The 22,265-nt window shown below is 42.4% G+C and overlaps 2 protein-coding genes across 3 annotated transcripts in view; both read left to right on the plus strand.

Annotated features, from left to right (window-relative positions):
* Window positions 1-18,127, plus strand: part of si:ch211-200p22.4 (phosphatidylinositol-binding clathrin assembly protein) — a 63,100-nt gene extending 44,973 nt beyond the window's left edge. For both annotated transcript variants that reach the window (XM_046380401.1, XM_046380400.1), the window contains 6 exons: window positions 9,896-10,036; window positions 10,387-10,417; window positions 10,675-10,807; window positions 16,606-16,662; window positions 17,068-17,184; window positions 17,964-18,127. In XM_046380401.1, the coding sequence (XP_046236357.1) occupies window positions 9,896-10,036; window positions 10,387-10,417; window positions 10,675-10,807; window positions 16,606-16,662; window positions 17,068-17,184; window positions 17,964-17,978 (494 nt within the window). In that variant the 3' untranslated portion in view covers window positions 17,979-18,127. The remainder of the gene's footprint in view (window positions 1-9,895; window positions 10,037-10,386; window positions 10,418-10,674; window positions 10,808-16,605; window positions 16,663-17,067; window positions 17,185-17,963) is intronic.
* LOC124054420 lies at window positions 5,252-8,817 on the plus strand. Its single transcript, XM_046380399.1, has 2 exons — window positions 5,252-6,166; window positions 6,860-8,817. The coding sequence occupies exons 1-2, from the start codon at window positions 5,909-5,911 to the stop codon at window positions 8,504-8,506; spliced, it is 1,905 nt and encodes a 634-aa protein (XP_046236355.1). The 5' UTR covers window positions 5,252-5,908; the 3' UTR covers window positions 8,507-8,817.
* Window positions 18,128-22,265: the final 4,138 nt, after the last annotated feature.

The following is a 22,265-nucleotide window of genomic DNA, read 5'->3' on the forward strand; positions in this document are numbered from 1 at the left end:
TTGTTCCTGCCGCTGCGTGGGTGTTTGTAGCTTTGCCTGTTGTTTGACTTCTTACATATTGCATACTGTAATGACAGTAAATCTAATGCAGAGACTTGGGACATCAGTTAACTTTTAATTCAGTTTGTTTTTTTGTTTTTTTTTTACTCATCAGTGCTTTTCAAATTGATGGAAAAAGTTCAAAAGTTAACTGATCCCCCATCCTGATTTCCTTCAGTAACTCCCACCTACTTCAGCTTCTCTTGTTGTGGTTTCCCGCCTCTTGTGGTAACCGCTTTAGACTGATGGCTCTTAAGTGTTGCAGGTCGGAGACTTTGGCTCCGAGCCCTCTTATTAGCTTACTTTCTTTTAACCTCTCAGCAACTGACACAATCAATCTCGGTGCTTCTCAACCCTTTCGGGTCCCAAGACGATCCTGCAAAGCATATAATTTTAAGGCACGGCGAGTTATCGGCAGCTCCAAAGAAGGCACGGCAGATAAGAGTGACTCCCTGCAGAGGTCATCTAAAACTGTTTTCATCATAAAGAGAGAAAGAAGTTCAGCAAAAAAAGGTGCAGGTTTAGACTGCAAGAGCTCAGGGGAAGTTACAGTGTAGACTTTTAATTAATTTAAAGGATAAGTCAGGCTCCATTAGTTTTTTTTTTTCCCTTGCTGTCAATAAATCCTATGACAGGAAGAAAGCAATGCATTGATCCTGTAAACATATATTGTGTTTTTTTTCTTTTTTTTTAGCCAATGCCTGATAAACTTTATGTGTGTCATAGCCTGTGAATGTGAATTAATCCATGACTGAAATTAATACCCAACAATACCCCATTTATTCCTGTTGGAGTAATGTTTGCTAATAGCTGTTGCGCCCAGCTGTTTTAGAAAATTACTCAAACTTTTTGTAGATTAACATCTTCAGTTGAACCTAATGGGCCCAGAGCTCGGTACATACTGTTCCAGCTTCGATTGTCTGAAAGTATTGAGAGACCAGCTATTGAATTGTTGGTCCTTTTAATGAGTGTTTTTGGCAGTGACGAGTTATCCTACAGGATTCAGTAGAAGTCTTTCTTAAACCAAGGCTTCGCTTTACTCCAGAGTGACCTGTTTTCCTCAGGGTACATTGTCACTGATTTTGTCTGTTTTTATGTAGCTGACTGTATTTTCACTGCGACATCGATCAGCATCACTGAAAACCTGCAAGGATTAATAAGCCAGCTGTTGGTCACCAGCGGTCGCTGCACACGTCGTTCCAACTGCTGACGATATTATGATACAGAGCTAGATCGCTAATCACACATCTGGGAAAAAGTCTACGTTAAAATCCTCCAGACTGACTCTGTTTCTTTCATTTTTCTGGCTGAAAGCAGTCCTTTTTACGGGGTGTTACTGCCACTTCATCATCATTATCAGGAGAGTTGGTAGCTGCAGCATCACTTCTTCAAACATTTGCCTGATGATGAAGCCGTTTCTTTTCCTCTTTCAAATGTTTATGAAGTCCAGAGAGCACGCTCTGTTAGGGTTCTGCTGATTTCTGGCTCGCTGTGGTCGTGTTTAACCCGCCCCGATCTCTTCTGCTCTGCTCACAAGTAACAGTTGGAGGCTTATGGCTTCATTGTGCAGCCTGATTCTGGCTGCCACTACAACCAGCAATACACCATCTGGGCAGCTGGCAGCATCTCACAGAAATCCCTATCTGTGTGTGTGCGTGTGTGTGTGCAGCTACTGTACTAAAAGTCCATGTTTCCTTCTGTGTGTGTGCCCATGCGTCTGCGTATGTCCACGTGTGTCTTTATATTTGTTGGTGTGGTTGTGTGTGCATCTGTTTGCACGTAGTCTGTCGTTTTGCTCCATCCCATCTGTCTACTTCGGCTCGTGTGTTTTGTTTGTTGTTGTTGTTCACACCTTTCCCACCTCCTCTGTCTCTCCCTCCCTTCCCCTCCCCTCTCCTCCCTCCCTCCCACCATTTATTTCATCTCTCTCACTTTCTCTGTATTTGTCTCATCATCTCCCCATCACACTTCACAAGGCAAGAATCACCCAGGCAACTCCTTTCCATCTGCTCTCCTCCTCCTTAAAATTCAAAGTCTTTTTTCCTCGCTCTGACAAAGTCTGTATTCTTTCAAGTGGATTTTTGTCCACTGTTAACTCATATCTAATGTATTTGTGCTTTCATGTACAGAGAGTTTGAGGCACAGTTGCTCCTTTTTATATCGAGTTCATATGTGAGTGGTTGGAGCTTACTGTTTTTGTGATTAATCTATGACAGCAACCTTCCTACGTCAGACTTAGTGACATTTCTGTAACACAATACAAGGCTGAACTGAATGCCATCACATTTACGTAAAGGCTGATGCTGAGCAGTGTGATAAATGAATCCCTTATCATTTCTTATGCGTAAAATCAGTGTTAAAAGGTTTGCGTATTAATTAAACACGTGAGCTCATATTTTTCCTTTTTATAATACCAAGACTAACTGGCTCTCAGCTGCACTGATGCTACAGTGCTGTTTCTTTATTCTCATGTTTTTGCAAGCTAGAAAAATTACTAAGAATTTCAAACGGGAAATGTGCTACCATTAGCATTGTAAACTGCACTGTGCTAAAATAATCCGATTTTGTAACCAAATCATTGGACTTTAGTCATTTTAAACATTCTAGTTAGCTACATCGGCTGTCAAAAGTCTGCCTTTGCGTTCCTTTTGGAAGTGGACGACCTGTTGTTTCGAGATTTCGCTGTAGTAAAGTGGACACATTAACAATGTAAACTGCATATTTACAGTTAGACAGCTGTTCCCTGCTGCAGCCTGTGACATAACTCAGGCTGCTCTTCTTCTTTGGTATAGTTTCTGTCCCAACTCTCCCCCCCTCTCGCTCAACAGGTGCCAAATATTGTGCAGAGTTATGCTGTCAAAGATCCTGTCACATCTAAAAACTGTAGGGGTTTCTTGTGTCTGAATGACACAAAGCCATGACTTTGAACCGGTAGATGAAGCCAGCGATGTGACGCACCCTGTGTCTGAAAACAGCTTTAGATAATCCAGCCTTTCTAAATTTCTGTCACATTTAGTAGTAAGTAGCAGATTTCTCCCTCCTAGTTTTTTAGGAATTAAACCCTTGACATGGATTTGCTTCCTTCTTTTCCTTTTGATCTTAAACTCCATTGACTGTCAAATCCTCTGCTGAAACACCTAAGCTAACACTGATAGCATTATCCTCCCGGTTCAATACAGCGCTCTCAGTGTTGTTCTCATCACCTCCTCCTCCTCCCCCTCCTCCCACTTCCCTCCTTCCCCCTGTTCTCGTCTTCGTCTTCTTGCTGCCCTGTGGTGTGTGTGATCTACTGAGAGAGCTTGTTTCTTTTTTTCCCTCTCTATCCCTTCTCCCCTTTTATCTGAGCCTCTCTTCTATTGCCCTCTTGTTTCAGTTTAATTCTGTGGGCTTTATACTGACAAGGTGGTTTAAGAAACAAAAAAAATCACCCACGTTGCCAAAGTGTTTTATCACAGTGACAATGTAATGGAAATGCCGACAACTGGAGAGGAATCCGAGGCAAGAGAATTAAGAAGATAGCGGTTCTCTTCCACTTTCCTCGTTGCTTTTTCTTAAAACTATCTTCCTCCTCTGGTTTATACTTCTTTTGGTGTCTTTTCTGTCTCTGTATTCTCCTCCTCCTCCTCTTCTTCCTCATTTTCTCTCATCTGCTAAGCTAGCAGGAAAAGTGTTTTCTGAATCTCTTGTGTCAGCACCACTGTCAGACCTACACAACGCTTCTTAACTAAATATTATTCCTCCCTGTTTTTTTCCCCCGACCATCAGCTGCCTCTCTTTCGTCTTTCACGTCCTTCTCTGTGTTTTGCAGGCACACTTTAAAGCAGTTGCATTGCTCGCTCTTGTGTTTTGTTCGGGCTTTGTTGCCGTCTTCATTTTATTTCTGCTACTAATTGTTGCCAGATGTGGATTTTTCAAACTCTGTAAGGGTTACTGTATCGAATGAGGAAACAGTCATCCAAGGAGCAGGGATTGAATTTTGCACCAGTTTGTAAAATTTTATAAACATCTCTAGCTTATCATGACTTTATGCTTTCATTTTTGGCTTTCAGGTTCCCTCTTTTTGCTGGTCTTTTCTTACTACTGCAAACACACACACACACACACACACACACACACACACACTCACACCTCCAGCAGCAGAGTAATACTGAGCCATTAGCTGAATGAGTGCTGACATGGGGAGTTGTTAACACACGCACTTACACACATACACACACCAGCACGGGAAATTACTCTGTCATTTGCGCCTACCGGCCATGGACACACACTCGCTGTTATAGACAAACACACGTCCATGTTAAAAACTAATCACTGTTCAGAGTCAGAGTGTGTACATGGCAGCCACGAACAGATAAATCAATCATCTGGAACAAGTGCTGCAAGCTACTGAGTCAGGGATTACACCCTGATAGAATGAGGCTGCAGCATGACAGTTATTAAAAAAAATAAAAAAATAGAGTAGATTCTGCGTAGAGTATATCTTCTTTAAACAGAAGTTTCTGTCCATGTAGGTAAATGCTAAAAAATAGGGCAGGAGAAACTCAATTAATAGCAACGCTAGCAGTGAGATTGAAATTCACATTAAGGATGTACAGCTCAGCAATATCCTCAGATCAAAAACCGCCCAACGCTGCTTCATTAACGAGGTTTAAGCGTGAGTGGCCCTTTTAAGAAAAGTTTTTTTGAAAATGAGGCTGAAAGTGGAGTCGGTTCTCGTTAGGTTCAGGGTTAAAAGCCTAAATAGAAATACTTGGAGATCAGTGGCTTACTTTCTTTAATTTTCTTTGCCTAAAGCGTTTCCTTCAGGGGTTTTTTTTTGTCTGTTTGTTTGTTTGTTTTCAGATTTTTGCAGCTGCAGTTCAGTTAGTGCTCATTAAACCCCTCCTTTGTTACTGCTGCTACATCTGGACAAGATATATTTTTTTTTGCAGTTTACCATTGCTTTATTTACCAGCTGAAATTCTAAATAATTTTTGAATTCATGATTGCATGATTTGACATAGAAGTAAACAAAAGCAGGATTTTCATTTCTAGCTGGCAATAAATTAATTTTCTTGGTTGAAATGACAGCCTGTAACTAGCTGTCTATTTAAGCTAACATTAGCTTCCTTGGAAAACTTAAGCCTCCTTTTGGAAAAGCACCAAGATTCAATGTGACTTATGTAGCTAGTAGGCTTGTTAGCATTTATATAGATATTTTTATATATAAAAACATACAAAAAATGCTTTCTTTACACTTTTACTTACTTTACTTACTTTTTGGTTATTTTAGAAAATACACTGCCCTCTTAAATCTTTAAATTCCATATTTGCTTACACGTGGAGAAATCCTAAATTTGACAGGCCTGAGGTTGCTTTTCGGGATAGGGATGCTTGTGTCTCCAACAAAACAGTGAAACTGTTGAATATGTGAAACATACATGTATCTACTGTATATGTTTTCATGAGGAACAGAAACAGAAATGGGTGTGCTCAGAAACACACTTGCAAACACATACAGTTGATATGTGTTTGTATGTGTAAAGAGTCATACCTTCACTATACTAGGAATAATAAAACCATAATAAAACCCACTCCATCCAATAGTGTATAATGTTAATAATAATAATGTTGGGATTTGACAATACAGTTTGCCTACTACTGTATGTCATGAAAAATTCCGTCAGATACACATTGAGGGGGGTATGTCTGGCAGGTATGGGGTCGGGTATCTGGCTCTAAAATAGACCAATCTATAGACCATCCAAGCAGACAGGTGTTATACTCAAAATATGCAGTGTAAAATAAATTTCAATTTAATTAAACTCTGAACTTAAACTCTAATTAAACATCTTATATTTATTTTCAGACCACTTGAGAACTCATAAACATGCTCTTGTCGAGCTCTTGTAACTTAGTCTTTTGGCCTGAAATGATTAGTTGGATGAATGTACCTCACAGAGTCCAATCAACTCATTTGAACTCAGTTGAAACTCACTTGAAGCCGTCATTTAGACAGTTTTTACAAAACATATATGGACGTACATTATGTATTATTGATCCAGTTGCGATAAATGTGACATTTCACTCTTCTTATCAGGGTTTATTTAAGCCTACTCTTAATTTTGAACCAGAGAAATTCAATCTTTTTTTTTTTCTTTACACTGTTCATTTGCCCAGTCTGAATGGACAGCAACCAGCAGACCTGGGTCACCTGATATCCTTGACAAAGTAGAGTCTGCTTTGAAACAGATGCGTAAATACGAGATTTGACATTTTTTTTTGTGGTAGTTTATTTTGAAACATCAGCCGACAGCATGAAAATGAAAAAAAAACAAAGCATTCTGTTCCTAGCAACAGTCGCTGGGCGTTTAAGTGAGAACTGCCTTTGATCTGTGACCTCACGTTCTGAAATCTTTTGAGGGGGTGGGGCTAAGGGAACATTGCCTTTGATCTGTGACCTCAGGTTCTGAAATCTTTTGAAGGGGCGGGGCTAAGGGAATATTGCCTTTGATCTGGAATGTCTTTCAAGTATGAAGGACGAAAATCTATAAATGCCCCGAGTTCACGCTGATTTTTCATTCTGAATTTGCTAGTGTTAAAGCTATCAAACCAGGACGTGAAAACTCACAAAAGGCAAAGAAGATAATCGACCGTATTACAGCAAAAGACCAACGCAGAAAACCAACAGACAGAGGGGATAATGGAGGCAGATACTGTTCGCCAGCTGATTAGTTCCTTTTTTGAAAGGATGACCGCGGAACAGTGGAGACTGTTGAAATCAGGTACCCCAGATCCTGCCACAAAAATGATGTTGGCAGAGCTGCTTTTGGACCTAATAGCATCGGTGTCCAAAGCCATATTGACGGTTGTTAAGAGCCAGAATGCACCCATAACTGAGGAGTTTGTTCAGTCCAGTCTGGGCGACGTGCTCCCTCAGAGTTTTGCTGAAGTTCTGGGCGTTCCAGACCAAGTTGACAGTACCAGCACAAAAAGACTGCAGGACTTGATTAATAAGGAGGTTGCAGAAAGTGTCAAGTCTGCCCTCTCCACTTCGGGGTCTGAACCAAGTCAGCATATCACTCCGCCACGCAGACTTAACACTATGGTTAGTCATGCCTCCAGGATGTTGAAAGAATTTGCGGCAAAAATGAGAAATGTGTACTCTTCTCGATCACAGAGACAAAGGGCGGACGAAATCTTTGAGCTGAAAGATCTGAAACTAGTGGACACGGATGATGAGATTCAGTCACAGACTACGATAGTGGAAGCATATGCCACTGAGAAGGTCCCATCAAGGGACAGCTCTATGAAAGTGGCATCTTCAGCTGTCCAGGAAATACTCAGCAAGGAGCTGAGTAAAATCATGGATCCCGTTTTGGATGATTTGCCAGACTCTGAATATGCAAAGCTGCAATCTGCAACCTCTCGGGTTATTGATGAAGCTTCAGATGACATTGGTAAGACAACTGTTGAACTGATTCAGAGTTTGAAGCAGACAGACACTGAACGTCCGAGTTCAGAACCTGACAAAAGCGACCAACTGCCTTTGGGGAGCAGGATAAATGCATTTTTTGCAAGGTGCTTTCTGAAAACGTGCATAGTTCGCCTTTTGGCACAGTTGAAGAGCAAATTCAGCCCAGACATAAACGTTGAAAGCAGCCCGTCGGTCGAGTCACTCGTGCTTTCTGTCGAGAATCTGATTCAGAAGATAGGTGAAGATCGTGACGAGCAAAGTAATGAAAATGAGGATTCTCTTATGTTGGGGTTACAAAACATTTGCAGAGGTAAACAGCTGATATTCACAAAGGAACTAACTGACCTCCTCCACAATCATTTCACAGATGGAATGATTCCCCAAATTATCCCAAAAGCAGTGACGACAAGATCAAACAGGATAAGGGTTATGCCTGAATCACATGCTAACATGTATACTGATATATGGAGCAAAGTATGGATTTTCATGGTAGTGATGAACTGGTGGTTGACAACGCAGCTTGACAGCCACTGTGAAAGGGTGACACGTGCTATAATGGACACTGTACCATCGACAGTTGCTGCAGAGACTGTTTCAAAAACCGAAGTCACGTCTGACAAACAGGATGCGACACTACAGAAAGAAAAGACAAAAAAAATGTGTGTGAGGATACTCGTTGAGAAGATAATTTGGCAGATCATCTACAAAATCAAAATGATACCCTCAAACAAAGATGACATCATTGATCGTCTCTTTAAAAACACATGGGCCGAAGTTAAAGATGAAGATTTATATATCACCGCAAAAACTTTTAAGAACCTCCACAAGATTATTTTCAAGGACCTGTGTAAGCAGTGGGGCAGTGCAGATATTGTGCTGCTTTCACTAAATTCAGAGAACAACGATATTCAAAAATGTATCGTCTCTACTGTCAAATCTCGGCTAACAACACCACCGAAAGAACCCAGTGCTATCTGCAAGTTCTTCTCCAGTTTGGGCAAAGTCATCTAAGCCCTTCAGACGTAGAAATGTTATGGACATTCTTATTCTTCAAGCTTAAATTTAGTATTCATTGAGGAGGGGAAAATTTGATTTTTTTCTGGCCCTGAGCCATTAGGACTTGACTGTAGGGTTTACTCCGGGTGCTCCGGTTTCTTCCCACGGATCTTCTAACCATGAAGCATGGACCTTAAAATGCTTCCATAAGCTGACTGGTTCAGGAGAATACCTGACATGGACAGATAAATTTCTGTCCATGTCAGGTATATAGAAAAAAAACAAAACAACTTTTGCCCCAAATTGAAGTGATCTCCTTGTCTGAAGGAGGTTACTCAGATTTGGGGAAGGACTTGAGATCTTCAGGACACCTCAACAGTGTGTCCTTCTAGTCATGAGGACACGATGTTGAGGTGTCCTCAACATCGTGTCCTCATTTCCAGTCCTGAGCCATTATGACTTGACTGTAGGGTTTACTCCGGGTGCTCCGGTTACTTCCCACTGTTCTTCTAACCATGAACCATGGACCTTAAAATGCTTCCATAAACTTACTGGTTCAGGAGCATACCTAGATGGACAGATAACTTTTTACATCTATTGCAGGTTTTTTAAAAAAACAAAATATAGATAGATAGATATACTTTAATGATCCCAACCTGGGAAATTACAGTGCAGCATTACACACAGTGATGATAACAACACAATGAAATAAAAATAAAAATAAAAAACAATGTGAAAAATAAACTCCCAAAAAACCAAACCAAAAAAAAAACCAAACAAACTTTTGCCTCAAATCAAAGTAATCTCCTTCTCTGAAGAAGGTTACTTAGATTTGGGGCAGGATTTGGGATCTCGAGGCCACCTCAGCGGTTTGTCCTTATGAAGGAATTGGGAAGGGATTGATTTCCAGTCCTGAGCCTTTCTGAATTTGTGAGTTGTCCTCTGTACTTGCATGGCTTTATTACTGGAAAGCTTCAGTTTCTTTCCGTTTTACTCAAAACCATGAAGGAACAGGACACTCCAATGATCAAAATATGTGAAAAGACAAATTGAATCTTTCTTATCATTTTCTGACAGAACTGAAGATCTGCAGATTCAGTTTCACTTGTGAATTTCGCTCGTGAACAACATACAACAAAAGCAAGTGAAACCACTTGCATCGGCATTAAAGTTAACCATGAACCAAAAAGCTGAGCAGACACGTTCGAGCAACATTTTGAGCAAATGGTCAACTATTGTCATTTTCCTCGTATGTGTTTGTACTTAATTGTCATTCCTCTCTGTCCTTATGGTGTACTAACCCCTGTGTCTTAATTTCTTTCTGAATGATGTTGTTACCAGCCTGTTTTATGAATTTATATCTCTTTCAGCTCATTTACATGTACAAGTTTATTTCTCCTTCAGGTTTTGACACTCTAGGTGACCTGTTGAAGCCTACAATTCCTGCGCACACTGCACCTCCTCCTCCTCCTCAAATGGCCATTCACCCTGGAGGAAAGCTGCTAGCCAGCGACCTCGACTCCTCTCTGGCCAACCTCGTAGGCAGTGAGTTTCCAAATACATGTGCACGTGTTGGAGAGGAAAAATTTGTGTTTTACAGATTGAATGTTTACATAATTTAACATGAAATGGCTGGTCTTGAATATATGCAAACACACATTAAGACCAAATTTCCCAGTATGATGAAGTGTATGGATTCAATTCGATGCACTGTTTCACAAAGCTGTAGACAATACTAAAAGCTTACTCAGCTTTCTTACATGGCAACATTTTTCCATCTTCCCCTCTCTCACCTGTTTTTTTATTTGTTTTTTAACAACGAACAGTTAGTCATTGCACAATCCTACTTGTTTTTCATGACTGTTTTGTTTCTGTGTGGTTGTGTCTCTCCTCAGATCTGCAGTTTGGTGGGACCCCAGCCAAGAAGTAAGTGTCTTGAGTTGTGATGATACCTTTTATTTTGGAATTATCCAATGGCTAAAAATATACACTTCCCTGACGTGCATTAATTCTCCCATTGCCAGTCTGCTAACACACAATTAAAATCAGATCTATTATCGAGTATTCAATTACGTCTAACTGCTCACGTTCGTGACAAGGTTCACATTCTTGTTTCTGCTGTAGAAAAATAAAAAAATCCCTGATAGTGTGCTTGTTTCGTTGCCCTTCTCGTCCCTCTCCAGGCCAGAGATGCATTGGAGCCAGCCTGGAGAGAAGAAGCTGACGGGAGGCCAGAACTGGCAGAACAAGACCATGTCGACCACCCAGTGGAGCCCAGCTCCAATGGCCCCACAGCCCATGCCTGTACAACACGTGGTGAGGAGACCAATGTATTCATGATTTAGAGCAAAGTTGCTGCTGAGGAATAGTGACCAAAACTACAAAAGTGAGATAAAAATAGTTCCTAATTTTGGGAAGTATGCTTTTTCGCTTTCTTGATAAGAGTTGGATAAGAAGATGGACTCTCAAGTCTGTCCAAATGTAATCCACCAGCCAGCAGCTGGTTAGCTTAGCTTAGCACAAAGAGTTGAAGCAGGGGAACGTTTAGCCTGGCTTTGTACAAAAGTAACAGAGTCCACCTACCAGCGTCTGTAAAGCTCACAAATTAACATATTAGGTTTTATTTCATGTTTCTGTACCAAAACTAAAGCATGAAACATCAATGATTAATTTTTTTCTTAAAATGGATTTTATGCTGGATTCATTTTTTGTTTCAGTCAGCAGTTGGTTATTCTAGTTTGGCATGAAGATGAGACAACTAGCTAGTTTGGCTCTTTTAAAGGGTGACAGAATACCTGAACTACCTACCTGACCTGAGACTGCCATCATCTAACTCATGTCCACTAGAAAGCGAATGCTTTGTGCACATGTCCCAAAATGTTGAACTATTCCTTTAACAGTGAAAACTCAGTGTAGCTGCACAGAGCAGGCTGTTTTTTGTGACAGCTTCAGAGGCGAAATTAGTTTGTGAGTAATACGCGTGAATCTTGAAAGAATGAAACTTGAAGACACATTGCTGACTAATCTTAAAATTGTTGCAACGCTGGACTTGTGTGCGTGTGTGTGTTTTTGTGTGTGCACGTGAATGATTTGTACAGTGTTGTGTCCTGTATATAAATGAAAGTATTGGTGTATGTGTGTGTATTGACTTGCTGCAGTATATAGCTGCCTGTGCATGCTGTGTGTGTGTGTGTGTGTGTGTGTGTGTGTGCTGATCTTGGCAGCTCCTGATTGTCCTCCTGATCTTCGGACAGCGCTTTCTGGCTGACGAGGACAAACTGTCACTAACTGTCCACTTCCTCTCTCTCTCTCCCCCGCCCAAATATCTGTATTTTTCTCTCTCTCCTCTTGGTCCTTTCCTTCTTTCTCTCCCTCGCTGTCACCTCTCCTTTCCTGTCCCGCTCGTCCTCTTCGTGCATTTCTTCCGTCTGTTTTTGCACCGTCATCCACTCGTCTTCCTTCCCCTCTTCGCTCGTGTTCTGTTTTATCGCGTCTCTTGTTTTGCGTTGTCATCTGCTCGTCCTGTTTTTCGCCACACTGTCTTTGACATCTGCCCGGTCGTGTTTTGACCCTTTTTTCCCCCCCTCTGTTTTTATTTCCTTTACTTGTTGCCGTTGGTACTTCATCTCTGCTCATATTGTATATTTTTTTTAACTATCACGCTTTCTTTTTTGTTTTTTCCCTTTGTTTTGCTTTGTCTCACGTTTCTCCTCACCTCCTTTCCTTCTCACCTCCTCTGTCCTCTTTCTCTGTGTGCTCCTCTCCCTCTCTCACTTTTCCACCCTTTTCTCTCCCTCTTCTACCTTTTCTTGGTCTCTTTTTGCTCCCCTCTTTCATCATCTCCTCATTTTCTTGGATTCACCTTCATGTTGTCGCTTTTCTCTCATCCTTTACCCCCTCCTGTGTTTTGTGATTCACTTCCTGTCATCTTTGTCTCTTTCTGTCCATCTCTCCTTCCCTCTCTGTCTTTCTCCCTGTCTGTCTTCTGTCTTTTTTCCTTGTTGCGTCCCGATGCAGAATGGAATGTTCTATGCTAGTTATGTAAGTACTTTTCCCTGTTTAGTAAAACAAGTCTTACCGAGCTGCTCACTGACTTCTGTAATGTGTTTCTAGCCTCCCCTCTCGCTGTCTTCCCCCTTCATCTCTCTCTCTCCTCTCTTCTCGACTCTTCTTTGGAGATTCGTGTTTTGAAAGAACACAGCGTGGGTTTTTTTTCTTGCCTGACTTCCACAAATAACCCCCTCACCTCTATGCTACAATATGATGTGAATAAGTAAACTGTCTGATGCCAGGAAGTGCAGCATTTCTCCCCTGCTGCTTCCCTCTGAGAGCCTCTTTTATAGTCAGATTTTGCCTTATTTGTCTCTTGTACGTCTCCCTTAAAACAAATTCAAATTTTGAATTGATTAAATTGAAAGTCTGTGGATCCAAAGCCTGATGTGGATCTCTTTGCCACAGACCATATTTGTCTCAAACACATATATAAAAACAATCCAAACACTGGAAGACACGTTGTGCTGCGGTAAGAACTCGCCAAAACTGCAGCTGAAAATAATCCGCAGTGAATGCACTATTTACTACTGTTTGTGTAACATAAACCTATTGTGCCCAGCTGTTCAGGAAAATGAATGAGCTGTACATTTTTTGTGGCTCATATGTAAAGATTTTCATGTAGTAAGAATGAATGAGCTTGGGATTGAGTGGGTTTGGCGTTTCGATTCGGTGACAGTAAGAAAAATCACCTGCCTAATCTTTAAAACCAGTGCCGACGCACTAAACATGACAAAACGATTTCTTTCCTCAGGGTTTTTGTCAAAACTTAACGCTCTCACTGACAAGGGCAAAAACAGCAAAACAAAAACAGAAACTGCCCATGGCGGATTAATTCAGTAGCACAATAACAGAAAACAAAGTTATCGTTCTCTCAGCAAAACAAACAAAAATGTCTTTTCCCCTCCTACACGGTGCAGAAGTCCTTACATTGTGTGGTCAGCAGTGGACAGAATCCTGCCTTACATTTAGCAAGACAAGCAAACACAGAAAAATGTGTTGGCTTTGACCACCAGCACATAAAGCTTAGAGAGGAGAAAATAATAATAGAACGGCTCATTATTGTCCCTGAGAAAGAAAATATATTATCCCTGACAGCAAACACAACATCCATAAGCCAGTGACATTATAAATAAGTCATGGCGGCATGTGGCAGTAATGTATAAGACATCACAGGTAGCAGAGCAGTCATGCATCATGCATGATAAGTGAAACTCCAACATCTGAGATTCTCGCCAGAAGGGCAAGGTTGCAATGGTCTGCGCTCGCTTGATACTTAAAATGCCAACCAGAAATCCTGTAAAGCCTCCTACTTATTTCACCTTCACTTGAACATGTGGGCCATTTTGAGATCAGAAGTCTGACTTTGCAGAGCAAACTTAGAAAGACGAGAGTCGCCTTTCCCAGGGGGGTGGCTCAGGGAACAGCAGAAGTTCAGCTCCGACTCGCTCGAACTCGGGATTTAAAACGTAGAGAAATGGCAGTAAAATGAATACGGAGGCACGTACGAGATGAAAAAAGCGTGTTGGAAACAATAGCAGAAAGCGTACAAAAGACAGACAGAGAAAACCAGATGAATGCCAAGTGTGATGCGCTGAAGGCCGACAGCTGGGAGAGCTGAGAGACAGATGGGCGAAGACACTGACAGAGAAGGTGTACTGGTGCATAAACAGTGTCTCACCTGCTCTGCTTTTCCCTCTCTGACGTCTTCTTGTCATGTTTAAGAAATATATAAAGTGATGCCCCCTGTCATTTTGTACAAGCAGACATAAACACAAGCAGACCAGTCAAACCCAGACAGATGGTTGGCTGCTCGGTTCAGGTGCAGAAGTCAGTCAGATCTTCAGTCATGGTTTCAGATACTCAAACCGCTAAGCCACGAGTGTATTACTAAGTGAGCAACAAACGAATCTGACAGATAAATCAAGCCTTTTGGCTCGAATTTGATTCTTTTTCTTCCTGCTCTGGCTGCTGGCCAGCTCTGCTGCTACAAAAGATCAGATCGATCAATGGTTATGATCAGCTTTCACAGCCTGCTCCCTGGAGGCACAAATGAATAGCAGATACCTGATAAATCAAATTGATTAACTCCTGAGATCAGGTTCACCCAAGCCGAGCAGGAGCCTTTTGCTTTAGAGCTCTTGGCGGAGAATCCGCTTCCTGTCTTCCTCTGTTAAAGCACCCTTGAAGGTTCGCTTTTCTTTCTTTTAGCATTTGTTTTAGTTCAGTTTTCAGAGTCTGCAGTGCTCACCTCAGCAAGATACGTAACCATGTACATGTCAGCAATTTGAAAAGCTGCAGAATGAGAACAAACTTTAATATTATTGAATATATTTTATTGCTAAAGATGTATACAGTAGTCTGGAGTCTGATTCGGTCAGATAATGACAGCGAATAAATCCTCACTTTCTACGTTTTCTTCTGTTCAGTGCTTCACTTTACCTTGTTCTGTTCTCCAGTTTTTATGCAAGTACCAAACGCTGGAGACATCAGTCAACTAAAATACCAGAGGCTGCAGCGATACATAAAACATAAAGAGGAAAGACAATGAAACTCAAAACTCCGAGGACTGAATGTGTGATTTAGTGTTTTGCGCTGTGTGTGTAAGGACGGCGTTTTTGCATTTTTGAAGGTGAGAATTCAGCAAGAGACAATCATAAAATACTGAGACATTTGAGGGGTTTTTTTAAAGGATAAACCAGCATAATGAGCCATTTGTTTAAACCACTGATTAAGGCGTCGTTGCATAAGTGGCAATTAAAGGATAATGCTAGTGTTTTTATTTTCCCCTAGAAACAGACTAAACCCACCATTTGTATTGCCTTGATTAATGTAATCCATCATTTGACGTCAGACTGCAGACTGAAGGTAATATATGATTTCATGCAGTTAATTACAGCCTTTAAAGGAAATATTGTACCTGTTTTTCCGTTTGTGTACTGTTACTCCTGGAGAGAACTCTGTCAGAGTGGAGGAAGAAGTACTTGTAATACCTTAGCAGCGATTGAGACGTCGAAAAGTCGTGCTAAGAGAAATTCCTCAGATGTCTAATTTACAGTGATGGATAGGGTCTGTGAAGGCAGCAGCGTGTTTCTGAAAGCTGTTTTTAATTGGGTTTTTAAAAACTACGGGAGTCCGCTGACAGCCCGGGCGAGCAGCCTGACCTGCCGCAGGGCAAACGGCCACAACCTGTGACTGCTGCAAGCGCCGTGCAGCCGAAACGTGACAGGGAGCGGGGAGAAAATCACAGCAGCATAACTCGGATATCTGCAGATGCTTGCAGGTATCCCCAAATCCCACTGAGAAATGCAGATCCTTATTTGTTATAAATGAGACGAGCTGTCAGAGTGCCTGCCTCTGCGGTATGTAAGTCCGCAAACTGTGAAATTACTGCAGGCGATGGATAAGTCATCTAACATCTGTGAATATTAATACTCATGTATGTGTTGTGTGCCTCCCGCGCTGCATCACAACTTCTAAACTCGTAAGCTGGTTTTCCTCCAGGACGATCCCCCGATGCCGTACTGTCGTGTACCTACCGCGGACACTCAGTCCCGTAAATTACCAGAGCGTCGAGCAGGAATCGGCTGCTTTGGTGAGGATGTGCGCCGGTTGTAAACAACGGCTACAAATTGCCCGTCACGTTGAATTTGAGGCCCATTCAGCCGTGGTGGATTTGATTTGTGGAGTGAGGAGGGCAGGGCTAAACGCTTTCCGCCCCCTCCCTTCTAAAGGCGCGGTAACGATTGCTCCCAGCGGGATTCCTTAAAGTACCTCTGCTGCATGCTGCGCTGTGGCACCCCTAATGTGCACACACTTTATCGGCATCGCATGTGTTCTCCTCGCACATACGTTTTTACTCAACGCGCTCGGACTCGGACGTGTCTAATAGAGACGGATGAGACGCATGCGGGCGCTCGGAGCGTCTTTGCACTCTGAACGTGCAGGTTGAGACAAGCCGTGAAATGTTTGACCCAGGTGTGTTGCCTGTCACGCCTCACACCTCTGCCGTTTCCCCCCACACCTGCTTCGAACTGACTGTCTCGTCTTTGCTTCTCTTCCAGGCTCCAGCTCCCATGGCTTTTCCCATGACCACACCGCAAGTGCCTGTGTATGGAATGGTGAGCGTCAAAGCATCGCGTCACGCACATGCAAATCAGGGAGCTGCGGATGTCAATTTGCATTATTGATTTGTTTGTGGATGTATTTTCTTGATTGATTTGACATCTTCGGACGTCTCGTTTGGTCTGACCAACAGCCCCGAGACCAAAATGACTCCAGTGTACATAACAACATCTGACTGGAGCGGCAAAGCGGCTTCCTGTTTATTCACAGTTTACTAAACATGTTGCAAATCCACAGTTCACACACAGCCCACAGGAGTATTTCCTCTGTCTTCCTGTCTGGCTGCTCATTACTTCTCGCCTTTTCTTTAGTTCTTTGTTTTGTCTTGTGTGTTTGTGCCGTTTTACTGTTTTTTGCATCATCGGTTTCTCACTTTATCTTTTTTTCGTCCTTCCCTCTAGGTCCCTCCCCAGATGGGTCAAATGGGCGGGGTACCAGTGATGGCTCCTCAGCCAATGATGTACAACCAGCCTGTTCTCAGACCCACCAACCCCTTCACGCCCATGCCCGGAGCCCAGGTACCTGGAGTCTGTGCTTTCATTACACACAACACGACACCTTTTGCAGCTGAAAATTAAACTGGGTTGATATGAATCGTAACAGCCAACATCGTTACGTCATCAGTTACCTCGCGAGGTATCACATGACCTTACAAGGAAGTCCTGTTTGTATCCGATTATGCAGATATGCAGATTCGAGGGATTTTTAGTTATGTAACTCTGCTATTCGCAACCCTTTTTGGCTGGTGATCCTTTAAAACAAAGTGAACACCTGCACGTCTTTCAAGTGCTGAGTCCAAAAAACAAGGCTTGAACTGGACTGCTTTTACGGTGTTCAATGTTTTCTATTTTCTATTTTCTATTTTACAACAAAGTTTCAAGCCCAGTCGGCTCGTGCAGGATCAGTACACACCTCTGAGCCTGACTCAGCAGCATCAGTAGTTACAGTTACGCACAGCAGATTACGTAGAGCCATCTCAAAGGCAAAAGCAGATGAATAGGAAAGATGTCAAGGAAGCCAAGGAATGCAAAATCAAAATGATCGAAGGACTGAAAAATATGAACAGCATTTTTTTGTTTTATTTGAAGGCCTGAGATGAAAAAGATTCCCATGCAAAGAAGATTAGATGGATGTCTAAACTTACTGTTGTCTCTTAACTCTTTCATGCTCCCTTTTTTTAGTGCATGTAAATTCCTTGTTGGTATCCAAACGTGTTAGCAAAGTTGGTCTCAGTGCTCAGGTAAAATAATCAAAACAAACTCTTTTCTCTTTTTCACCCCTTTTTTTGTTTACTCAGATGCAGTTTATGTAATCCAGTTGGGAGGGAGGGGGGCAGAGTGCCAAAAGCGACAAACACACAAGAGGAACGATCAGATGGACGGAGGGATGATTCAGTCAAGCTCAAACGACTCAGAGACAAACGGACCACAAGATAACCAACTGACACCAAAAACAAAGACAAGTTTGAAGGAGGAGGAGTAGATGACCGAACAGGATGTGGGGATGTGATGGGGAAGAGGTCATCCCGGCTGTTCATCGTTTGTCTGAAACAACTTCCTGTGTGTGTGTGTGTGTGTGTGTGTGTGTGTGTGTGTGTGCGCGCGCTCGTCTTTCAGTTACACTGTCTAATTTGTGGTTTCAATCCTGTCGATGGAGTGACGTTTTAGGAGAGGGAATAAGGATGAGACAGAAAGATGGAGGAGAGAAGAGGGGATTGAGGAAATCCTACCTCTGCTTCTCAGTCAGACCGAATCCGTCCGACTGCTTGCGAGAGTCTCTGCTGCAGAATTAGCTTTATTTCATACTGGTGCTATTTTGTCCTCTCTGGGTTACCGTCCACCTGCAACGGCAAACTTGGGAGCACTTAGGAGGGGACAAGTGTTTGTTTGGAGTGTGTGTTTCTGTGTGTTGAAGCACTTGTGTGCTCAGAAAGTGTGCGTTTTGTGCACGCACAGCAGTTGTTTCAGACAATGCCTTTACACCCGACCTCCTCTCCATCCACGTCGTTCGCTGTCTGTGCTCATGATTGTCCAGTCAGCGAGAGATTTGAGGCAAACCTCAAGTATCTTTGTAGTTTTGAATCTGTTTTCCTCTGCAGCCTCGCCTGAATGTTATCGGGGCTTGTACAGCAATTCGTTGACTCATTTGTTAATAGCATTTGAGTGTTTGTTGTTATGGGTTTTAAGTCTTGGTTATTCATTCTTGCATTGTTTTATTCTCCTAAAGCTACAGATACACACAGAGAAACAGGTGTCATGACAGCTCGCAGGGCTAGCTGCTGATACCTAACACCTAGCCGGCAGCATGCTGATGCCAGTCAGACACGGTTGCTCTCTTAAGTTCTTTCTGTTTTCTCTGCGCTCTGTTGTTTACCTTCCTTGTCCCCTCCATTTTGGGCTGTTTCAAGTGCTTTTGTCAGGTTTATAAAACTTGAAAGGTTGCACAGATTTATGTCACCCTCGCTAGCAAATCCAGTCATCCTGATCCAATTGAGCGCATGTCTCTGCAAAGTTTTACCGTATTAAATTCTTGTGCGACCAGGCATTTAGCCAGATGTTATTTATACAGAATGTGTATTTTTGTTACGCTGAAGAGACTGCAGAGTGCTAATTAGCATCATTAGCCTGTTAGCTGCCTGTTAGCGCCCTGTTGACCAGTGTGTATCTGTTCCTTTTGTCTTCATCAGCGTCACCAACCAGTTTCTAAAATAGTGTTGTTTTTTTTAATTAGGTACCCCCATTAGCAGATCCACATTATGTGCCAATGATTGATGATCGCAGCACTGAGTGAGTGATTAAATGTTACTGAATCGAGTTGAATTCACTTTAAATTGCACTGAATCAAAGTGAGTGGCTTTACGGCCAAAAGACACTGAACTTTTGGCGTCAGTCTCGCTCAGTGGTTCCAGGAAATTTGGGGGATCAAATTTGACTCATGTAAGAGGTCATAGCCAAAGCATCCGCCACCTTGAGTTTGACTGTTGGAACATGTGTGTGTTCACATGTGTGCTTAACACATTGATGTGTTTGTTTTTCATTGAGGGCTATTCCTGAGGGTCAAATTGTGTCAGATTTTCGAGCCAAATTTGAGCCAGCGAGTTTTACACAAAATGTGCTTGTTTTGTTTTGTAAAATCAAATTTTGTTGCAAAATGCACATGCAAAAATTTTGCACTGAAGTGACTATCCTGCCGAGCTATGGAGCTGTTGCCAGTTTTTCTGGAATTGTGGTTGGGGGGGGGGGGGTTGTTCAGAAAGAGATTTGAAGTTTGTAGAAATTATTTGGAGTTTTACAGGACGTGGTTTGTCTAATCTACCAGCCACTGTGGCAGGTAACTAAAAATTATTTTTCTGCCATTCTTACAATGAACTTGAAACTTTTTGTATCCATCCCCAGTCCCAGTCCGGTGTCTTCATCCCAGTCATCGGTGATCGTTCAGTCGTATCACGCTTATCATTCACTCTGCTTTTGAAATCCCCAAAATCTCGCTTCAGTCTCTCAACTCTGTCTAGTTGGTCTATCTCTAGGGAGCTTTTTTAGCCTGCTTTGTCACTGTTTGGTATGTGTAGATATGTATAAAAAAATAAGAGTAATAACCAGTTTCTGTCTAGATTGTCTGCTTCCACCCATCACTGTCGCTGTTGGATTGATGTTGCTCTAAGACGCTTCTTGTCACAGTCTTGTGTTAGCTTAGCCTCTCGTCATAGTTAATCCTTATAGAAGACCTCCTGCAGTAGGTTTCCTCACCTTGTCCTCACCTCTGCCAGCGTCTAGTAACTATAGCTCTAGTATCTCTCTTGGTGTCTCTGTCTTTTAGCTGTAGACGAAACTGTTCGGAGGCTCTCCAGCTCAGGCTTTGTGGTTCGCTTTTCTCTAGCTTTGAGTGCGCTCCTTGTTCTCGCTGTTAGCATCGCTCCAGTGTCTGGTAGATAAGGTCCCCGACATTTTTTTATTTTATTTTTTTTTATTTTCTGTCTCAACATCATCGGCCATCTCCGCCCCTCGTTATGATGTCAGCGGCCTGCAAACGGCCTCTGATTGGACTGTTGATGCCAGAATCAGATGCTTGGATATCCAGATCCAGAGTCTAGTAGATGCTAGCAGATTTCACCACCGGCTGGAAAGTTCCTCTTGCTCAGTCACTTTGACAGTCACCCAGCTGTTGTTCAGGGATTCTTATAAATTTTATCAGAGCGTAGAAAAGTGTGGCAAATATGAAGGGAATCTGCTCATCACTGTTGAGCAAAAGTTCGGTTTCAAGCTCTGTTATTGAGAAAACGTGTAGGTTATCTTTGGTATTTTTGTCCAACCAAAACTTCTTTGACTAACTTTATCAGTGCCATTGAACCGAAAGCTGCTTTCTGGTGTTTCTATTGTCAGCAGTCCCAGTCCTAAACAGGGACTCTCCTCCAGGGTCTCAATCCAGGTAGCCTTTGCTTTTGGGTTCCAACTTGGACAGTCATTAAACTGTTTTCTTAATGGATGTCTGCACTTTGGCCAAAATGAGTTCTAATTGTGGTTCTTCATTTTCGGGGACAGCTGTCGTACTGTGTCCAGTCTGGTGTGATGAATTGGCACTTCAGGAAGAGAAGCCATTACTGTGGCACTGATCCAGAATCAGATCGTCATCCTGGTTCTTAAAAACAATGAAACTCATCAAGTCGAGCTGCAGATCTGACCACTCCTGATGTTTTCAGAATAAGAAATGGGTTGGCTTCAGTATGAGGATTCTTCTGGCCAGCTTACCTGAAATCAAACAGCATTAAAGCTGTTTGATAGTCTCTCAACTCTTTTTTTTTTTCTTCCGTTTTCCAGTGAGCTCATCGCTTTCAAGCTAAATCTACATTTTGTATTCTTCTTGGTCGGTTTTGTAGCTTTCCATTCCTTTTGCTGTTTCTCGATCTGATTTATGAAACTTTTGAATTTTCTCTGCATGGAATCCAGTCCTGCCTGTTGAGGTTTTGTGTCTCTCAAGTGGTTTGAAAATGGTCATATGTTGGGGGACAGACGGAGCGTAGACTCCTCAGTGGTTTTCGAGTCTCATAAATGTTACTGGCTCGTCTCCACCTCTCCTGAGGGTTGATGCAACTGCCAGTAATTATTACAGCTTTATCATGGAGGTAATTTTGTTGCCGTATTTATGCAGGGAGGGCTTTTGCCGAGCATGCAGACTCTTTTTTTTTTTTTTTCCTTCGGCAGCTTTTTTCCTCAAATCCAGACTCACTTTTACAGCTGGGAGTTTTCCCAGGACGGCCGCTGTTGGCTCCTGGCTTGGCACATTTGGGCTCAGAGCAGGCAACGTTGTGGCGAGCTTTCTCTCAAATTTAAAGCTGCTACCACACCTCTCTGCATTGTTGTAGCATGAACCCAGGTGGGGGAAATGGTACGCAGTTAAACCTTGATGTCATGTCAACACGTCTGTTCTCTGCTAAGGCCAAGTGTATGAGACATTCGGAGAACAGACTCCTCTCTGGCGAGCCATCCTCCTCTCTCTCTTTCTAGTCCTCTTTTCTGGGGTTGGTGAGTGCATGGTTGTGTCGTCGTCGTCGTTTTTTTGCCCCCCCCAAAAAAAGCATGATACAGTGATGGTGACGATAAAC

This window comes from Scatophagus argus, chromosome 23, assembly GCF_020382885.2.
Source record: "Scatophagus argus isolate fScaArg1 chromosome 23, fScaArg1.pri, whole genome shotgun sequence".
NCBI classification, from domain to species: domain Eukaryota; kingdom Metazoa; phylum Chordata; class Actinopteri; family Scatophagidae; genus Scatophagus; species Scatophagus argus.